General features: G+C 39.3%; 1 protein-coding gene across 1 annotated transcript in view; it reads left to right on the top strand.

Moving 5' to 3' along the window:
• Positions 1-21442, top strand: part of ST8SIA1 (ST8 alpha-N-acetyl-neuraminide alpha-2,8-sialyltransferase 1) — a 147737-nt gene that overhangs the window by 75996 nt on the left and 50299 nt on the right. The window contains exons 3-4 of the mRNA XM_081821341.1: positions 10220-10329; positions 16856-16948. Coding sequence (XP_081677467.1) covers positions 10220-10329; positions 16856-16948 — 203 coding nt within the window. The remainder of the gene's footprint in view (positions 1-10219; positions 10330-16855; positions 16949-21442) is intronic.

The following is a 21442-nucleotide window of genomic DNA, read 5'->3' as shown; positions in this document are numbered from 1 at the left end:
GGATATAATTAACATATGGGTGAGAAATTAAATTATGTGTGTGGGTGAAGCATAATTATGTGTGGGAGTCCATGTGGATATGTGGGTGAGGGTACATAGAAATGAATGGGTTGGACTATAATTAGAAGTACAAGTTCATATTCCTATGGACAAAAACTTGAGATTTTCATCAATAAGGGCAAGCATATGTTTTGACATAATGAGTAATAGTCGCTGGCATATAGCGACAGCCTTTCAAGCCACTTCAAGGGTTGCAAATCAAAAGCTCTGCTTTTCTGTTAAGATTTGAGACCCACATCTAACATTGATAGTGATTCCTCTTCTTAATAATGGCACTTGGTAGTGTTCTGAATACTGAGTGGTCTGGTAATTTTTCTAGCTTTAAAACACAACTGCATGACATGGAAGACTTGTTCCCCTTCCTATCAAAGAGAAGTGTTTGGAGGGGGTAGTCAGGCGAAACAAACAAACAGACAAACGAAGAGTTTTCCTTTGAATTGTGAAGCATGAAAATAAAAGTCCAACTTTTTTAGCTAAAAGAGTATCAGCATAAAGTTCCGTGTGTAACAAAATAAGGAAAATTTAGCTTGATAGCTTAGCTTATTTTTTTAGTTATAAAATAATATTTATTTAGAAATATTTATGGCATTCTCCCTTTCTTCTCCTCTCACCCCCCAATATGAAAACAACCAAGCAAGGAATGTAGGTTACAGGTGAAACAGGAACAGAAGTGGTAGAAGGAGGCTAGAGAAAGAAGAATCTAGAGCAAGGTAGATGCAAAAGTTATTTGGTGCATCTGGAAACTTACACTGAAGCAGTGAGAGTTATGACTGTTGTCATTAACACTGAGTTTATCTTTTTTATCTGATATATCTGAGATATCTTAAGTTTAAAACAGTGGACTATTTTGTTGCCATCTTCAAAAGCAAGAGAATATTTAAAAATACTACTTTGTTGCTTAGATAAATTCTTGAAATTAAAGATATTTCATTGGCCATTAGTTTGCTTAATCTGATTCAATCTATTACTCAATTCTCGTGTCTGGGCACTGCAGAGCCTCCTCTTGTTTGTTCAGAGCCTAGATTGTTTCTGGCCGAGCTCCACTGTGGATAGAATTGTCAACCCTAAAAATAAAGTAGCCAGTTATTTTACCAGGAAATTAGTTTATTTAGGAATAGCAAAGCACTTGCAATTTGGGACATGGAAACTGTAATAAACCGTAGACAAGTCTGGAGAACAAAGGAGAGGGGGGGTTTGCTTTTAGAGAGGAAAGGAAGGAGTTGAGAGGGGTGGTTCTGAATGAAAGTTCATTGGAGGAAAGCAAGAGTTCAGGTTTGTGGTAACTTCTCATTGTCTGGGCTGTTGCTGGGCTAGGACAAAATCTCCTTTTTCCTCCTGCTGGGGTAGGAAAATAAGCTTCCTCCTGCCCAGGTAGGTAAAGTATGTTGCAAGTAGTGGTACAGGGTTGAGAGCTCCTTCTTCAGGACTTCTCAACTCCATTTGAATGAGGTTTTCCTTTACTCATTTTCACAGAATCCAAGTGGGTCACCTCTGGGATTTTAAACTTTTTGGCTTCCTGGTACTCCTAGTAGAAGCCTAGATATAAGGTTAGTTTTTTTTTTATAACTTGGATGTAGGGACATTATAGCCTGCCCCCAATATCTGGTTTTGCCCTATAGTGGTTCTATAGAACATTTTTTATTCTTCAATTTTTATTTCACATCAATGCATGATGCTAATTTTTTACATTGTAGACATGCCTCAAAGACTATTGTAAATTAATTTGTATCAGAGGTGTTTTTACTAAAGTGTTGTGTATTCCTGTAAAAATAGTTACTGCAGCATTGTTTAATCCAGTTCTCTATCTGCTAAGTGGTTGACAATTTTTCTTTTCTCCGTGTGCCTCCTCCCCTTCCTGCAGGACAAGCTCAGACTCTAAAAGGGTTAGTGATTGACGGTGGTTAACTCACTTCCTTGTAGAGATAGTGTAATTATCATTCAGGACATCTAGTTATGTCTATGGGATAGAAGATGAGTAGGCACAGAGTGTCCTCATGTTAGTAATTGAAGTCACTGGCCCTTAGTGCTTTGTTGTCTTGTGTGATTGCACATGAAGAGGAAGAAGTGAGCCATCTTGCTTTGGAAATGACTTTGGTAAATAATGCTTCATTCACTTAATCAAAAAACCATTCTGGGATGCTCTAGAGCTATTTACATAAGGCACAAAAAACATGGCTTAAATTCTTCAGATTTTAATAGCATTCTTCCAGAAGTCATATTGTAAGCCAGGAATAATTTATCAGGTGGTATTTGTAATTTGCTTCTGAAAATGTCTTCTAGCCTGTAATAAGTCTCTTCACCTTCATTTATGCCATAAAACATTAAAGACCCTAATTTTTGTCCTTTTTTCCTTTCAACTTTCTTAAGATTATTTGATAGACCAGAAATCTCAACTACTTTTCTTATGCCTAAAAACTTGAGATCTCAGGTCTCAGGGTCACTTCCTCATAAAGATGTCCTATAACTATAGCACTCTGTACTTTCCTATTATATTTATTAAATTCTGTTTTTCCTGTTAACATGTTAGCTCCATGAATGGGGTACATGTCTATTTTGTTCACCAGCATATTCTCAGTATACACAGCAGCTTCTGGTCCATCAGAGGTGCTCAACAAATAGTTGTTGAGTGAAAAGGTAAGTTGGACATCAGGCTATTTAAGAAGAGACCCAAGCAATGTAGGCCATGGGCCATGATAAGGATAAGGGATAACTCAAAAAACAAAATTGGCGATGGCTTTATTCATTGGCTCTTATTTAGAGAGTGGCAGGGCTCATGTCTGTTCTTGAAGTTTGGAGATTAAATTATATATCCATTGTGACAGTAAGAAAATTCCACTTTAGGGGTGCCTGGGTGGCTCAGTCGTTAAGTGTCTGCTCGATCACGAGCCCCACATCAGGCTCCCTGTTCGGCGGGAAGCCTGCTTCTCCCTCTCCCACTCTCCATGCTTGTGTTCCTGCTCTCGCTATCTCTCTCTCTCTGTCACATAAATAAATAAAATCTTAAAAAAAAAATTCCACTTCAGGTAAGGTACCGGTGAAAACAGATTAGATGTTCAACAAAAATCTGATTAAATAATTAACATATTAAACAAATAGTCGATTATCTGCTCTGTGCTTACTTGGGATATAGAGTGTTGAGCAGAAAAGATAGGCTCCTTGCAATGATTCACACAAAAAAATGTACATTTAAAAATTCATTAAATTCGGGTGCCTGGCTGGCTCAGTTGGTTAAGCGACTGCCTTCGGCTCAGGTCATGATCCCCAAGTCCTGGGATTGAGTCCCGCATCAGGCTCCCTGCTCAGCAGGAATCTGCTTCTCCCTCTGACCCTACTCCCTCTTATGCTCTCTCTCAAATAAATAAATAAAATCTTTAAAAAAAATTCATTAAATTCATTGATTCATAGAAGTAGTTGATATATCCTCAAAGGCCAATGATAAAAAATATTTTGTTCAAGACCAATATAATTCTTTGAAGCTGAAAGTATCTCACCCAAAGATAAACTACATATTATAGTAGTCTAACAATATACATTTTTTCCTAGAGAATTAAATTTTTTAGTATATAGTAATGTACTAATGCCATATATAGGACTTCAGAGTTTCTGATGATGTTCAATGCCTCACCTTATTTTAATTCTCATAATCATACTGGAAGACAGATGGGATAGTTATTATCATGCCTGACTTCCTGTGAGGCACTGAGAGTTTGAGGGGACTGGCAATCCAGAATATGAATTCCAGATGGTTAATATAATATAGTCATTAAGAAGATGGCCATTAATAGATGGGACAGTGATAGGCAAAAAAATTTGGACAAAGATCCATCAGGTGAATTAGTGGTCCAGCAATATTTTGAGCTCATCCATATGGTTGATCTGCCTAATTCATTCTTTCATTTAGAGAATATTTTTTTGTTGTTTGTTTTTTTTTTAATTGAAGTACGGTTGACACACAGTGTTACATTAGTTTTAGGTGTATAACATAGTGATTCCACAAATCCATCCATTATGCTATATGCTCACCACAAGTGTAGCTACCATCTGTCTGTCCCTATATAATGCTATTACAATACCATTGATTATATTCCCTATCTTGTACCTTTTATTCCCATAATTTGATCATTCCATTACTGGGAGTCTGTATCTCCCAATCCCCTTTACCCATTTTGCTTATTCTCCCAGCTTCCTTCCCTCTGGCAACCATCAGTTTGTTCTCTGTATTTATGGATCTGTTTTTGCTTTTTGTTTCTTTATTCATTTGTTTTGTTTTTTAGATTCCACGTATAAATGAAATCATATGGTATTTATCTTTCTCTGTCTAACTTATTTTCACTTAGCATAATACCCTTTAGGTCCATCCATGTCACAAATGACAAGATCTTATTCTTTTTTCTTTATGGCTGAGTAATATTATGTTGTGTGTGTATGTATAGGTATATGTGTGTGTGTGTGTGTATGTGTGTGTATACCATGACTTCTTTATCCATTCATATACTGATGGACATAGAGTAGTATTTTTTAAGGTTAGCAGGAGGAGTTTTATAGTATACTATATTCTCAGACCCAGTAGACATTTTCTGGCAGGGATACTAGGAGATACATTTGAAAAGAAAGGGTGCAATGCCTTAACAAAAAAATAGTCTTTGCCAAAATAGTAATATTCATGTGGAAACAGATGACCCAAAGTTCTTTCTAGGTACTGTACCCCAGAAGGAGAACATTGCATTCACATATTCTGGTAGGCACTGATAATTGCCAAGCTGAGATATTCTGTATTTAAAATAGCACAATGACAGTATTATATCAATTAGTTAAAATTCCACAGTGTTTTCTCAGTTAAGTTTTTCCTCTCTGTAAAGCTTTGGTGAGCTGTTATTGTGCCCAGAAGAGTGTGTATGTAGGCACTTGAGAAATACTTATTGAAATGAAATTGCTTGTGTGAGGGCCAGCAGTTGATCAAATGGAGAAGTAGCAAGCAAATATTAACAGAAAAAAAGAAATGGCTCCCCCCATCCCTGGCCTTTAGTTCAAGAGCTTTTAAAAAAAAATTTTTATAGTATATGAATATAATAGTTACATTTTACAATTGTTAAGGTAGAGTTAGACAAATCACTCTATTATCATGTTTCCCCAAACCCCTGGAATCTCAGTATTTTGTGGCTTGAACAAGTCAGTAAACTGTGCTAGAAGGAGGAAAGGGATGAAAGAAGAAGGGAAGGAAGAAAGAAGAAGGGAAGGAAGAAAGAAGAAGGGAAGGAACACCGTACCAGGAGCTCAAGGAGATGTATGTGCAACATCTCATATAATCCTGTGATATTAGCCCTCTTTAGAGACAAGAAATGGAACACTGAGGGGTTGGACAGCCTGCCCTATAGTCCCACAGTCCTACAACCTGGAAGTTAGGAGGTAGGAGGCACCTAGCTTTTTTTGTTGTTGTTAAATATTTGTTTATTTCTTATATATAGGGAGAGACTGCGCATGAGTGGAGGCAGGGGCAGAAGGAGATGGGGAGGGAGAAAATCTCAAGCAGACTCCTTGCTGAGCACAGAGCCTGACACTGGGCTTGATTCCACAACCTGAGATCATGACCTGGGCCAAAATCAAGAGCCCGTTGGCCAACCGACCAAGCCACCCCAGTGCCCCTGGAGACACCTGGCTTTATGTTGCTGCTGCTACTTCTGCCCTTTCCCAGATATGCTGCTTCTGTGCCCAGATTCTTGCCTGGAAGCCTGGGGTTGCTAGTCAGTCTGGTTCAAGAACTCTTTTTTTTCTTTTCTCTTTTTTTTAGATTTATTTATTTTAGTGGGGGAGGGGCACAGGAAGAGGGAGAGAATTCTCAAGTAGACTCCCTGCTGAACATGGAGCCCATCACGGGACTCAATCTCAATGATTTTAGAATCATGACCTGAGCCGAAACCAAGAGTTGGATGCTTAACCAACTGAGCTACCCAGGCACCCCTCAAGAACTCTGACAACAATGAGGGAGGGTTTAAGTTGGCTTTTACAAGGCAAACTAAATATTATTATTATTGTTGTTGTTGTTATTAATTATTATTATTATTATTTTTTTTTAAATTTTTTTTTAAAGATTTATTTATTTATTTGAGAGAGAGAATGAGATAGAGAGCATGAGAGGGGGGAGGGTCAGAGAGAGAAGCAGACTCCCTGCTGAGCAGGGAGCCGACGTGGGACTCGATCCCGGGACTCCAGGATCATGACCTGAGCCGAAGGCAGTCACTCAACCAACTGAGCCACCCAGGCGCCCTGTTATTAATTATTATTATTATTTTATTATTTGGGGGGGAGGTAGAAAGAGAGGGAGAATCCCAAGCAGGCTCCATGCCTAGCACAGAGGCCAGTGCAGGGCTTGATCTCACAACCCTGAGATCGTGACCTGAGATGATATCAAGAGTCCTATGCTTAGCTGACTGAGCCACCCAGGTGCCCCACGGCAAACTAAATATTAGTTGAGCATGAATGAGCCCACACTCTTAAAATAACTATATACAAATAGATATGCAAATAAACATGTATAACTCACTGAGCTCAGATCAGGCTTCTTCTTCTTTTTTTTTTTTTAAGATTTTATTTATTTATTTGACAGAGACACAACGAGAGAGGGAACACAAGCAGGGGGAGTGGGAGAGTGAGAAGCAGGCTTCCCACTGAGCAGGGAGCCTGATGTGGACTCGATCCTAGGACCCTGGGATCATGACCTGAGCCAAAGGCAGATGCTTAACGACTGAGCCACTCAGGCGCCACTCAGATCAGGCTTCTGTCTACACTGTGAACCAAATCTATCCTTGTTAAGGTTACCAAGTGACCTTCACATTGTTAAATCCAGGGGGCAATTTTTAGCTATTATTTACTTTATTTATTAATCTATTTATTATTGCAAATCTATTGCATTTGCTACCATTTTTCCCCTTCTTTTTTGAGAAACCTTTTTTTTTTAACTTGTCTTCCCAGACACCACACATTCCTGTCGTTTTTTTTTTTCTGTCATTTTATTGGCCACTCCTTAGTCTCCTTAGTGTCCTGACTTCTTGTTGTAGAGTGTCCCAGGATTCAAGTCTTTGACCTCTTCTCTTTTCCGTCTACACCCATTCACCATCTAGTCTCCTAACTTTAGTTCCCTACTGTATGCTGATCACTCCCAGCTTTCTCCAGGAAAGACCAGTTCCCTGGATGTATTCTCATATTTCAGTTGCCTCCTTGACACTGCCATTTAAATGTCTAAAGGAGATGTCACACATGACATATTTAAAATTGAACTCCCAAGCATTTTCCCCAAAACCTGCTCCTCTGTAATCTATACCTCAGTAAATGGCAGGTCCATCTTTACAGCTGTTTTAGCCAAAACCCTTGGCATCATTCTGAAATTCCTCTTTTTTCTCTTACTCTATTTCCATTACATCAGCAAATTCTGTCAGCTTTTCCTTCAAAATATCTCCAGAATCTGCTCACTTCTCACCATCCCCACTGCCATTACCCTCATCCAAGCCACCAGAATCTCTAGTCCACTGTTACAGGAGACTCCTGACTGGTTCCTTTCTTTCCACCCATGACATCTTGTAGCCTGTTCACACAGAGACAGAGTGGTTGTTCCAAAATATGGCATAATGTCACTCCTTTGCTCTCCCTACCTTGACTTGATGTTCACCTTGGAACAAAGCCCAAAGTCTTTATCATACCCTTCAAGGCCCTACAGAATTTGTTCTCCCGTCTCTCCACCAGTTAACTCTGATTTTCTCTTCTACTTGTCAATCCCCTGCTTACTCATCTCCAGACACAATGGGGTCTTTGCTCTTCCTTTTGTACCCCAGGAATGTTCCTTCCTCAAGGTCAGCAACAGCAGTTCCCCCTGGATGTCCATAATGCCCACCACCTCATTTTCAAAAGGATTTGCTCGCATGTCTCCTTTGAGGTCTTTCCCAGCCACCCTATTTGAATTGCAGTTCTTCAAAAGCCATTTCCTGATTGTTTCATGCCAGTGATTTGTTTCTCTCCACAGCCCATATCGCCATCTGACATACTGTTCATTCCACTCATTTGTCTTTACTCATGAGAATGTAAGCTCCATAGGAACAGGGATTATTACATATGTCCCTGTCACCCAGAACAGTGCCTGGAACATAGTAGGCACTCAGTAAATACTTGTGGAATAAATGAATAGCTAATTTGAGCATATAAACTTAAATCTACATCTAACATAGATCTAACCAATGTATTTCTCTTTTTTTTGCACTTTTATTTTTTTATATATAAATATATTTTCTTTTTTTAATTTAAATTCAATGAATTAATACATAATGTATTATGTTTCAGGGGTACAGGTCTGTGATTCATCAGTCTTATATAATACCCAGTGCTCATTATAACACATACCCTCCCCAATGTCCATCACCCTGTTCCCACATCCCACCACCCCTTTCCCCTCCAGCAACCCTCAGTTTTTTCCTAAGATTAAGAATCTCTTATGGTTTGTCTCCTTCTCTGATTTCATCTTGTTTCATTTTTTCCTCTCTTCTCCTATGATCCTCTGCCTTGTTTCGGTAGATCTAACCAATGTATTTCTAATGTTGACTTTAAACCCTCATGAGGACTGACTGAGGAAAATGCCACATATAACCCTGGATCAATCTGGACATGTTAGAGTGCTGGCCTTTGCCTGTCTTTCTTCTCTGTATCCCTCTCTGGAGTTCACTAGACTGTTCTCTGTTGCAGGCATGCAGGGAATTCTTAATTGTCTGTGGGCAAATGCTTAGACTTTACCATTTAAGTACTGTGTCTTTATCAACTATATTTTCATAGCACTGGCTGTTCCTTTCACATACTAGAAATAGAGGAAGTAAAATTTTTTCTTGTGCTGCATTAAGTGCCGACCTTAGCTCCTAGTGATCACACAGACTCTTGGAATTTTATTTTCCGGTTTAATTACTTTGGGCCTATGTGAAGCTCTTAGAGTATATATTCATGTATTTCATTTATTCTTCTGGTATAATCCATATTTGCTTCAAATTCATGCAGAATGGCCTACTTAATATCAGAATGGTTATTTTATGTACCAGTTCTATAGATGTAAGTTCTTCCTCCAAAGAACTGCAACCAGTAAGTATTGTTTCAGCAAGCAGGAGATTCTGTACTTCGTGGTTCTTGCTGACCCAGCTAAAAGACACTGAACGACGCATTTCACTTCCAGGGGCTATTGCTAGGTTTTGACAGTCCCTGGTACTATAAATAGCACTTCAGGGAACACTCAGGTACACTGGACATTTTCTTTGCAGTTCAGTTCAATGTTTGCAGAAAGAAAGTCACATGCTGTCTGGTTTGCACAAGTCCCTTGCCCCTTAGCGCCTCCCAAGTTCTAGACAGACCCACCCAGAGTGTACATTTTCTCATAAACACAGCATTTACTTTCAGCATACTTTATGCCTTTGTTTATACTGCTTCTCTGCCTGGCAAAATCCTATTCATCCTTTAAGATTCATCTCGAGTGAGAAAGCTTTCCCTGAGTTGGCTTGGCAGAAATTTGCCCTTTTCCTCCCGTGTGGGATTCTCCACAGCACTTAGAGCATACGTCTTCTACAACAATTTCAGCATTACGTTAGAGTCTGTTAGATAAGTTTCTGTGTTCATAGTCCCCCTACATCCCAAACTGTGAGTCCTGAGGCCTGTGACTTTCAGTATCTTTTTGTATTTACCCCTAGCAGCATAGGCAACACTCAGCCACTGTTTGTTGAGTGAATTGCAGATTGTAGGAATGAATGAAATTGCATTCAGATAGGGAGATAGAATCCATTTGAGCTTGTTCCCAGTTTAATGCCTTTAAAACTAATCCTATGCTTAGTATGGATTTTTCTCTTTTCCCTAGCAGCCACTCTCTACAATGTACATGGTCAGTTTGATTCAAAATATGTTATATTTAAATACACTTCAGGGAATTAATTTTTTTATTATTCATTTATTATTTTTTTTTAGTTTCAAAGGAACAGGATAGTTTATTCCTTACAGACTTCTTGGCATCTTTCTTTTTCCATGCTCTTTTGGTCTGCCCAGTCTTCAATCAAATTCTTCCAACGGGTCTGCTGTAAACAATGATTTTGTGAGCGGTTGTGTGTTCTCTGCAGTGAAAACCCACCTTGTTTTCTGTTGCTAGGCAACCCCATTCCAGCTGCCCTTGAAGAAATGCGCGGTGGTGGGAAATGGTGGGATTCTGAAGAAGAGTGGCTGTGGCCGTCAAATAGATGAAGCAAATTTTGTCATGCGGTAAGAGAGAGCACCCACAGCGCGGCCTCTGCCTTCTCTCCTTTTCCCTACCCCTTCCACAAGCCCTGGGGCCTTTCAAAGCTAGTCACTTGTGATTAATCAGTTGTAACTGCTCTTTAGCTTCCCTTCAAGTTCATATACAAGTGAGTGTAGGAGAGGGCCAGGGAGCAAGGGAACATGCCCCAAGAAAGTACAAAACCAAGAAGGGCTCAGACATCCTGAGGAGACCCAAAAGTAGAAACACTTAGATTTTGCTTTAGATTATATAGTCGGGTGATAAAAACTTCAAAGATTGTTTATAAATAAACGTTTTCATTTATTCATTTCACTCTACACCCTTTTCATCTTTGTTTTTCACAAAAGCATTTGTGAGTAGCAAGTGGGATTTGAAGACAGATCTGATCTGTGTACGGCTGGGACAACTGGAAGGAAGGTGGGGGCAGAACTTTTGAGCAGCGAGGAAGTTTGGTTAAAGGACTGAGCAGAGTGGTGACATGTATGTCACTTGAAGGGGAACACAGGAGGCTTCTGCAGGGGTGTGTAAAAAACCGCTAAGATGCATCCAGCCAGGGGTAGAGACCATCTACCTCTAGTGGCATCAACCTGCTCTGTTGGGTGATTTTGACCAGAAGTGAAGACAGCAAGTGATTGGATTGACATGGGTTTGGGATTGTCTGGGTAAGAGGGAGGAAGGAGGGGAGTGACAACACGGAGAATCCTGGCTAGAGAGAGTGTGAGGTGACATACCTTGAAGTCTGGGCTGGATAGGAAGTGGGCTCTGAGAGGCATGAACAAGAGAGGAAGGGCACCAAGTGGGGCCCAAGGACGGTGTGTTTTAGTCTGCTGCCTGCATCTGACCTGGGAGTTGTAGCTTGCCAGGAACTGTTTCTCTAATTGTTTCAGACCTGTGGGGCCCAGATACACAAGTGGCCCTTGGCCAGAGACAGGTGCTTAAGGGGCATCCCTTGTGTGTTCTGAAAGCACCTGCTGGTTTAGGCAGCATGGATCCACAGAAGAGTGCCAGACTGGGGCATACCCTTCCACAGACTTTGGCAGGGCAGATGAGTGCTAGGATGCTGGCACATCACCTGCTGAGTTTGGCATTTTACATCTTTTAAAGGGGGCAATGGGAACACCATTCCAGGGCAAGCAGCACCAGCAAGGTAGGAGAATGCAAAAATGGTGCCAGCACCTCCATCCCTGGAGAGAATTCCAGCAGACCCTTGCCCTTCTGGCAGATGCTTTAAGATTAGCCAATGAATTTCTTTCACATATGGTCTAGGTGCTTTTCAGCTTGCTGTTTTTGCACTGGGACCCAAGGTAATGAGCCTGTGCCTGAGCCCTTTTAAGATGGGAGTCTCCGTTTCCTACAGTCCTTTGGGTCTTCTAGGTATAAGCCATGCTGGTTTTCAAAGCCAGATGTTTCAGATCCTGTCTCTCTGGTGCAGGTCCCAAGGGTTGGGGTACATGATGTGGGGATCAAATACCTTGCTCGTTAGGGACAGGCTCTGTGTTTGTGAGATCCTTCCTACTGGTGGCTTGCCGTGCCAGGAATAGGGTTTTTGACAAGACTATGTCTCTGCCTCTCCTACCTTTCTTGATGTGGTCCTTTTAGCTTTTGTTGTGGAGTTGCTATTCAGCTTATTTTCAGGTCTTTTCCAGGGAAAATTATTCTATCAGTAGCTGTAGATTTGGTGTACCAGTGCGAGGAGGTCAGTTCAGGGTCTTCCTATGCCACCATGTCGAACCCCTGCAAAGAATAGGGCCATTTTCATAATATATTTGAATTTTTTAAAAGCCTCATTTAAGGTTTACAATATGGGAGTAATTAAGTGGTTTGTTTTTTTTTTTAAGATTTTATTTATTTATTTGACAGAGAGAGAGACCGCGAGAGAGGGAACACAAGCAGGGGGAGTGGGAGAGGGAGAAGCAGACTTCCCGCTGAGTCAGGAGCCCGATGTGGGGCTCGATCCCAGGACCCTGGGATCATGACCTGAGCCGAAGGCAGACGTTTAACGACTGAGCCACCCAGGTGCCCCAATTAAGTGTTATAAATGGTTTATAAATTATTCTTATTTGACCACTTATGGTTCTACTTATAAATGGTTGCTTCATACACATTTTTTGGGTGCCCTGAGAAAATTCGGGTAGTATCATACGTTCAAGTTAAACATTTAGTGAGTACATATGATTAGAAAGCACGTAGTATGTCTGATCTTAGACTATAGGGTGCATGGAGAGTTACAGTGAGAGAACAGATCCAAAAATAGCCTTCTGCACACAGTGATATACCACATTACAGTTCAAAGTGTTTTTCAGTATTAGGATATAACAGTATTATAATTTTCTTTGCTTAGACATTTTCAAGTACATTTTCTTATCTTTTTTTTTTTTTTAAGATTTTATTTACTTATTTTAGAGAGAGAGAGCATGAGCAGGGGGGAGGAGCGGGTAGAGGAAGAGGGAGAAGCAGACTCTGGATGAGCAGGGAGCCCGACGCAGGGCTTGATCCCAGGGCCCCAGAATCATGACCTGAGCCGAAGCCAAATGCTTAACCGATTGAGCCACCCAGGCACCCCTCAAGTACATTTTCTTTTTTTTTTTTTTAAAGATTTTATTTATTTATTTGAGAGAGAGAGACTGAGAGAGAGAGAGCACATGAGAGGGGGGAGGGTCAGAAGGAGAAGCAGACTCCCTGCCGAGCAGGGAGCCCGATGCGGGACTCGATCCAGGGACTCCAGGATCATGACCTGAGCCGAAGGCAGTCGCTTAACCAACTGAGCCACCCAGGCGCCCCTTCAAGTACATTTTCTAATGCTAAACATCTATTTCTTGTTTTTCAAAGTAAACATTTGCTCTATAGTCCAAAGTAACACTTTAAAAAATAATATTATTGAATACAATTTATCTGGAAGGTCTGCAAGACAAAGGTAACATGCTTGCATCTTGGAGATGATTTGTGTGGCTCAGGGATACAAGTGAGGGCAACATCATTTTGGTGCGGTAGAATTGTGCTCAAATGTGTGTTTTACATACTTAAATATGCGTAACACTTTTAAAGTTTTTATTTAAATTCCAGTTAACATGCAGTGTAATACTAGGTTTTAGGTGTGCAACATAGCGATTCAGCACTTCCAGAAACACCCGGTGCTCATCACAACAGGTTCACCCCTCAGTCCCCACCACCTATTCAACCCATCCCCCTCGCCTGCCTCCTCTCTGATAACCGTCAGTTTATTCTCTATAGTTAAGAGTCTGTTTCCTGGTTTGCCTCTCTCTCTCTCTCTCTCTTTTTCCCTATGCTCATTTGTTTTGTCTTCTAAATTCCATATATGAGTGAAATCATATGGTATTTCTCTTTCTCTGATATATTTCACCTAGCACAATACTCTCTAGCTCCATCCATGTCACTGCAAATGGCAAGATTTTATTCTTTTTGATGGCTAAGTAATATTCTGTTGTCATGGAATGACACTTATCGCTTCTTTAACACTTCTTTACCCGTTATATATCACTTCTTTATCCATTCATCAATCAATGGACACTTGGGCTGCTTTCCTATTTTGGCTATTGTAAATAATGCTACTATAAACATCAGAGTACACGTATCCTTTGAATTTGTGTTTTTGTATTTTTGGGGTAAATACCTAGTAGTGCAATTGCTGGGTCGTAGGGTAGTTCTAGTTTTAACCTTTTTTTTTTTTCAAAAAAATTTTAAAAGATTTTATTTATTTGAGAGAGAGAGTGAGAGCACAAGCAGTGGGGGGAGGGGTAGAGGAAGAGGGAGAAGCAGACTCCCCGCTGAGCAGGGAGCCTGATGCAGGACTCAATCCCAGGACCCTGGGATCATGACCTGAGCTGAACCCAGATGCTTAACCAACTGAGCCACCCAGGCGCCCTATTTTTAGCTTTTTAAGGAACCTCCATACGCTTTTCCAGAGTGGCTGTACCCGTTTGTATTCCTACCAACAGTGCAAGAGGGTTCCCCTTTCTGCACATCCTCAACAATACCTGTTGTTTCTTGTGTTGCTGATTTTAGCCATTCTGAGAGGTGTGAGGTGATATCTCATTGTAGTTTTAATTTGTAGTTCCCTGATGATGAATGATATGCATAACATTTAAAAAGTAATTTTATGACTTTTTTCTATTTAAAGATTCCTCTTCACCAAGTCCATTCCCCTGCTACCTCTATGCCCCAATTCAAAGAATATTTATCTTTCATCAATTCTGTGATCACATCTTTTACTAACACACATTAGCCATTAATATCTGTTAATTGTGCCAATGAGCGATAATGCAAAGTTTGAAACACTTTTACACAATTATGCCTTATTAGAAACAATTTGTATTAAATGTGTCTTTTATATAAATCTATGTTATTATCAATTTAGGAATCAAGGAACTAAAATTACAGTGTGCTTTTTCTAAGAGCTACAAGGAAGTGTCATAGACATTTGCACTTGAAGAACTTAAGACAGATATTTACGCCAAAATGCAGTATCATTATTTTCCAGAAATGCATTTATAAAATATTATCTTAATTACTTTAAGCATTTCCTTGTGTTGTAGGATTTGACAATCAGTATCCAGAAGTTTTTCTTGAGCTTTTACTGTGATAGAAGGTATGAAGTAACCCAGGCATATGAGCCATGGATCAAACTACAAGGAACACACAGAAAAACAAAGTATTTGTTCATTAAAACTGACATGTTTCATTAATGACAAAACAGGTTGACTGCATTCTCCAGCAGTATTCAGAGGTTACAGTTTTGGTATAATGTGTTTGATTCTTGAATGTTATGAAGGACCATCAAGATCAAAGCTTCCTTAAGACATAAATGCTCAAATTTTAGCTTATGTTTTATCCTGAAAGTCACCTTCATCTTTGCAAAGATCAGTTAAATCACAAGACCATAGTCAGCACTCCTGCCATATGAGCCTGGTTGGTAACACTGAAGCTCACTCCCTCACAAGGGTCTTCAGAAACTACATGGGATATGGTGTGACCATGAGACTATAGACACCTCAAGAGGAGGCCCTGTGACTTGGCTCTCCCTGCTCCCCAGACCCTAACAGTGACCACTCAATGGGCACTCAGCAAAAGTCACCAACTTGCTGACTAAATAATCTGTGGGTAGCTGCCTGAAGATCCAGCATCTCTTTACTGTAGAGCAGATGAAAGGAAGATTCCAAATCAACTGAGACAAGTTCCGCCCAAGATGCCCTGATGTGGTAGGAGTCACAAGACAACATCAAGGAGCTTGAGCTGATCAGCTGAGTGGGTGCATGGACAATTCCATGTCCTGGGGAAATTTGTGGGGTAAATTTAATAGTTGGGGGATGGCAGAGACCTTAATGTTTATATCTCTTTACCTACAAATAAATGATGTTTTATTTTAAGTAGGCAAGAGTTAGAGATGCTCTGATATGGTAGGAGTCAAGTTAGAGGTAGGGGTGGAGAGGAGAAATTAGGACAGAGTAATAAAAGAAAACCTAATGGGATCTACAGACTCATTTAGGATCTTCATAAAAAGTATATATTTGATTATAAATATATTTCTGATACACGATATTTTCGAGTTTTTACTATGTGTGAGGTATCAAGGTAGGGACTTTTTATATACATTTCTTACTGTAATCCTTACAACAACCTCATTAAAGAAAAGTTATTACCTTCATTTTGTGTCATGAGGAAACCAAGGCCAGGCAGATGAATTAACTTGCCTGAAGTTCCAAGGGCAGAAAGCCGTGGGATTTAGATTTGTAGTTGCCATATTTTCCATTGTAAACATTCATAAGACATTGTGGCCAAGGAGAGCAATCGGGGCTGGGGTGGTGTGTGTGTGTGTGTGTGTGTGTGTGTGTGTGTGTATGTGTGAGAGACAGGAGTTATTTTTGTCACCAGGAAAGCATCACGTGTACTCTTTCCCTTGGCTGAACTGGGACAGTGGAGAATCAATGCATTTCTTTAGATAACAAATCATTGTGTTTCACCAGAAGTCAACCCATACATTGATCATGTACACAGAAGTTGGACATGCATTGATTTAGGTGGCAGAGTTTGCTCTGAATGTACTGTTATAATTTAGAATTTGGGAACAGAAAGAAAACCACAAGCAAATACAATTCTTCCCTGTGTCTTGAATTTTCTGGGTATACAGAGAACACTGCAAGCCCTGTGTCCTCAGTGTACCACACCCTCCTGAGCTCTAGTTTCAAGCCTAATACTTCCTGTCCTACCACCCCCAAAATATTTTGAATGGAATAAATTCATTCTAGTTAATGTCTCCTTTTTAATAGATTACTTAACTCTGTGGTAGTTGACATTTTCTTCTAAAACAGGACTTGTTTTTATGACTGCGTTTTGAAGATGGTTATAGTTAATCATCTAATGACTGTTAAAAGGGAGAGGTGATAAAAATGATTATTTATGAGTTGAGCTAGATCTAGTAAAATTCCTATTTGTCATGATAACTGACTTGATTTAAAAGGTTGTAAATCATTCTAAAATGTTTTGTTTCTCTAGATGCAATCTTCCTCCTTTGTCAAGTGAATACACTAAAGATGTTGGATCCAAAAGTCATTTAGTGACAGCTAACCCCAGCATAATTCGGCAAAGGTAAGAGTTTATGACTTCTGTTTGTGAGGAACTAAAGAGGAAGGCCTTTGAAGTATTTAACATCTTAAGGCAATGAACATAATTCAGTTTGAGAAACAAAGAAGAAAACCATCTGGACAGGCAGGAAGGATGAAGGAGGGAATTGTAAATAAACTTAGCAGGATTATGGGAATCTAAACCCTATTTTATGCTTCTTCTGGGATTCTGTTTTCTGCCTTTAGAGATGGTAGAAATAACATGAGAATCCATTGTTTTACTCAAAGAAGCAATACAACCACCTGCTTACTCATATCTACTACTTTCTAACATGTTGGCTTTAGTCCCAATTCATTAATTGGCATTGATTGGTGAACTGAATTAATAATTAGTTTTGTTAAAAAATTAAAAAAAGGAAATGACCCATCTACTGCATATGTATGCATGAAAATAGCAAAATTGTCAGAATATACAGGAATGATATACAGGAAGGATGATATTACATTACCTTATATTGCGTTCAATCAGATTTGGGAAAGCAGGTGGAAAATTCTTTCTCCCAAATCAGTTCTGGAGATCTTAGACAGCTGCTGTGGAAGCTTTTGGGGGTTGGTCTCTAGTTGACAAAGCCCATCAGTAAACTATGGGTTGTTTCTCCAAGGATTGCTCATTGTAGAGAATGACTCAATCTCTGTGAAAAGAGAAGTGAAACATTGCCTTATACTCTCCTGCATAGCTAGCAATTAAGACTGAAATACCCAGACGTTGTGGGCTCAGGCACTTGTCATCTAAGGGAATCTTATTCAAGTGACCAGCACATATGTGCTATAAGCAATGTTGCACTACTCATTTTGGTTCATGAGTAAGCACTCCCATATAATAAATGTCTAGAAATACAACCTAACAGTTCTTAATTTGGGCAGATACTGTGAAATCACCTCTCCAAAATGTACCATTTACTTTCTCTTTTGTAAAGGATAAGACTGCCTGTTTCCCAATCCTAAAAGCAACATTATGTACTATTCATCTTTTAAATTTTTGGCAATTTATTGGGGGCGAGATGATATATTATTTTTTACTTAATATGCATTTTTTTTTCTGAACACAGCAAGGGCTGAGTGAGTATTGACTGTTAGTATTTTCTCTGTGAATTGCCTTCTTGTATTTTTTGCTCATTTTGTGCTATTTTTCTTTTTAAAAAATATTTTCCTGTTGGTCTATAGGAACTGTTTATATTATAGGTGTTAACTGTTTATATTATAGATATGTTTGCTGTATATGTAGCAAATATTTTCTTCCAGCCTCTCATTGATCTTTTAACTGATGTCCTTTCAAAATTTAATATGTTTTATGCAATGAAATTTGTTAGTCTTTTCCTTTATGGCTTCTTTAAAAAAAAACAATCTTTCTTTGGATGATCTTCCTTACCCACATCCCTTCCATTGAAAAAAATATTGTCCTGTATTTTTCTAGTGCATTTATAGTTTCATTTTTCATATTTAAGAAATTTAACCCAGGGACGCTGGGGTGGCTCAGTTGGTTGAGCGTCCAACTCTTGATTTCAGCTCAGGTCATGATCTTGGGGTTGTGAGATTGAGCCCCACATCGGGCTCTGAGCTCAGCACGGAGTCTGCTTGAGATTCTCTCTCTCCCTCTTCCTCTACCCCACCCCCTGCTTGTACACACTCTCTCTCTCAAAATAAATAAATAAAAAATATTTTTTTTAAGATTTTATTTATTTACTTGACAGAGAGAGAGACACACAGTGAGAGAAGGGACACAAGCACGGGGAGTGGGAGAGGGAGAAGCAGGCTTCCCACGGAGCAGGGAGCCCACTGCGGTGCTCGATCCCAGGACCCTGGGATCATGACCTGAGCCGAAGGCAGATGCTTAATGACTGAGCCACCCAGGCGCCCCATAAAATCTTTAAAAAAAAATTATTTTAAAAATCCATCGTTATTTCCTTGATCATTTTTAAGTTATCTAATTTTTTTGGCATAAGCTTAAATTGTCACCAAGTATGTACTTTCAGTGTATTCTATATTGTGCATATGCTTTAAATATATATTGCCAAAATCTCAAAAGTGCAGATTTAGTTCTTTGGATGTTACACGTCCTCAGTGTTCTTTGTCAAAGGAATTCGTAAGTTGAGCTTTCTGTCAGAGAAAGGCTGACCACCTTTTAATTCAAGTAAGTGTTAAAATCTGACCCATATAATCATCTTACTTCTGAATTCTAATTATTCAACATATAAGTAAGGTATGGGAGTTGCCAATAGTTTATCCCCTGGATAAAATGAGGTATAACCTCTTTGTATTTCTTATAAGGATCTTTTTGCTTTTTCTCAAGGGACACTCCCTTAGACACTGTGTATCTTGGAAATGTTTTTTTGCTGGCCGGAGTGGTTTTTACACTCTGGGACAATGCTTCATTATAACATTTGGGTGGTAGGAGGTATGCCTTTTGTGAAGTGGAGGAGGGAAAATTATGGAAGTGGAGTCTGGAAAAGAGATAGTTGCCTAGACTGTCAGATTAGGCTTCAGCAAGTAAGTTTTAGAAAAGTATGTAAGTGGAAGTTGAGGATTTGGAAGTTTTGGGGGGAGAGGGAAGTAACAATGGAAGCTTCATAAGGACAGTGTTGCCAAGGTGCTCATTCAACAATACTTTTTGAAATCTGCTCTGGGACAAGGAATACTAACTTGAATGAGACACAACTGAAGTTCACACCCTGAGGTTGCTCACAGTCAGCAGACATTCCCGTGGTCCTATTGAATGGTCTGTACCAGGGTCTTGGGGGTTCCCTGCACCACTTCTGAAATTTATAGAAAAATTTCATATATGTGCATGTATTTTTTTTATCAGATTTTCCATGGGTTCCATTACTCACAAATGCTTAAAATTTACTGGCTGAGCCTGAGTCATTCTACAGTAGCATGATGTAAAAATAGAGATGAGAGTTCTCAAAGCTTGCTTTCAAAGAGTTTTTCAGTAGAGCTGAAAACTCAATTAGCCATTTGCCCATACCAGGAGTTCAGTATATATTGGAGCAAATGATTGTTAAAGATAAAAACTGAAACTTAATTGATTGTCCTATTATGACATTAAGAATTCATTTTTATGCTTTGAGGCCCCAACTTGGGAAATGATTATTTGCTGCCACTAGCAAAGAGCAGCAGGATTCTGAGTGTGTGTGTGTTTCCATGTAAGCATATTAGGGTGTTAATATAGGTGTGAGCAGCTTGGGGTCAAGACTCCTTCATCTGTGTTCCTGAGACCCCAGCATGTTATTTGGCATACAAGACGTGCAGACCAAATGTTTATGGAATGAATAAATAAGTGAATAAATATATTTTAAAATCTCCTTTAAACCAAATTTTACAAATCAAATTTGAATGATGTGGTTTGAATTGTCTTATAAAAGGAGATTTTTTTTCCTTTGGTGTCAGTTAAAATACTTATGGTCTTAAGATGAGGAGATGACTTTTTAGTAACAGAGATTTCAAAGGAGTATTAGTGGAATACTCAGGTGGGAAAACTTACTCTTTTTTTTTTTTTAAAGTTGACATGAATTAGGAAACAAAAAAGTTTTTAGGACAAATGGAGTGTAAATCAGTGGTAGAATTAACATTTTAAAATTTGTAAATGCATACCTTTTAATTCATTAGGATGATATGAAACCCCAGTATTTATGTAGAGGTTCTTAATATCGAATAGGGCCTGGGTAATCTCTTCCCATACAATTGGAACAGACTTCATCCAATGATTATTGCCTCTGATTTTGCTAAAGACAACTGGGACTGTAGCGATATTGGCAGGGAGAACAATTATTTATTTTATTTATGTACTTTAAAGATAATTTGAGAATTCAGGGAAATAACTTTGATCTAAAGAAGGTTATAGCAGTTTCTCTTTAAAATTCTATATGACTCACGTCCCAGACTGTGCTCCTAAAACTTCTGTATTTGTTCTGCTGGATGACTTCTTTTTCTTTTCTCTCCAAACTCAGAGCAGCTTATCAGTGTTTGCATCAAGGCTTGGCATTCACTGATAGCCGTTCAGTCTAACGTCTGTCATGATATAAGAGAATTAAGAAGCAGATACTAAAACTGGAACTAGGGAGAGCAAGTAGAAGATAGGGAAGAGATGCCTCTAAAAAGGTACAGATCTTCATGAATTTGTGTCTGAGAGACAATATGATGTAGTGGTGAGGAACGCAAGTTTGGCTTTAAACGGATTTGTGTTCAAATTCTGGTGCCAGTACTAATGGGCTTCTACTTGCTGGCTGTGTAACATTAGTTTCTTAACCTCCCATCTGTCAAGTGAGAATAAAATTGTCTTGAGGATTGCTGAGAAATAGATGAGATAATATAACGGTGTCCAGTAGAAGCTGTTCTGACTGACATCCAGCGTCGCTACTCAAGAGGATTCTCCTTTTGGAATACATTTTGTTCTTGGATAAAACATATTTTCAACTGTATTATTGGGCTTATCAAATTCGGGGACTCTCCAAGGGTATCT

This window comes from Leptonychotes weddellii, chromosome 5, assembly GCF_054177405.1.
Source record: "Leptonychotes weddellii isolate Sample4059 chromosome 5, ASM5417740v2, whole genome shotgun sequence".
NCBI classification, from domain to species: Eukaryota; Metazoa; Chordata; class Mammalia; order Carnivora; family Phocidae; genus Leptonychotes; species Leptonychotes weddellii.
The sequence above is the reverse complement of the archived record's forward strand: the minus strand, read 5'-3'. Positions and strand labels throughout refer to the sequence as shown.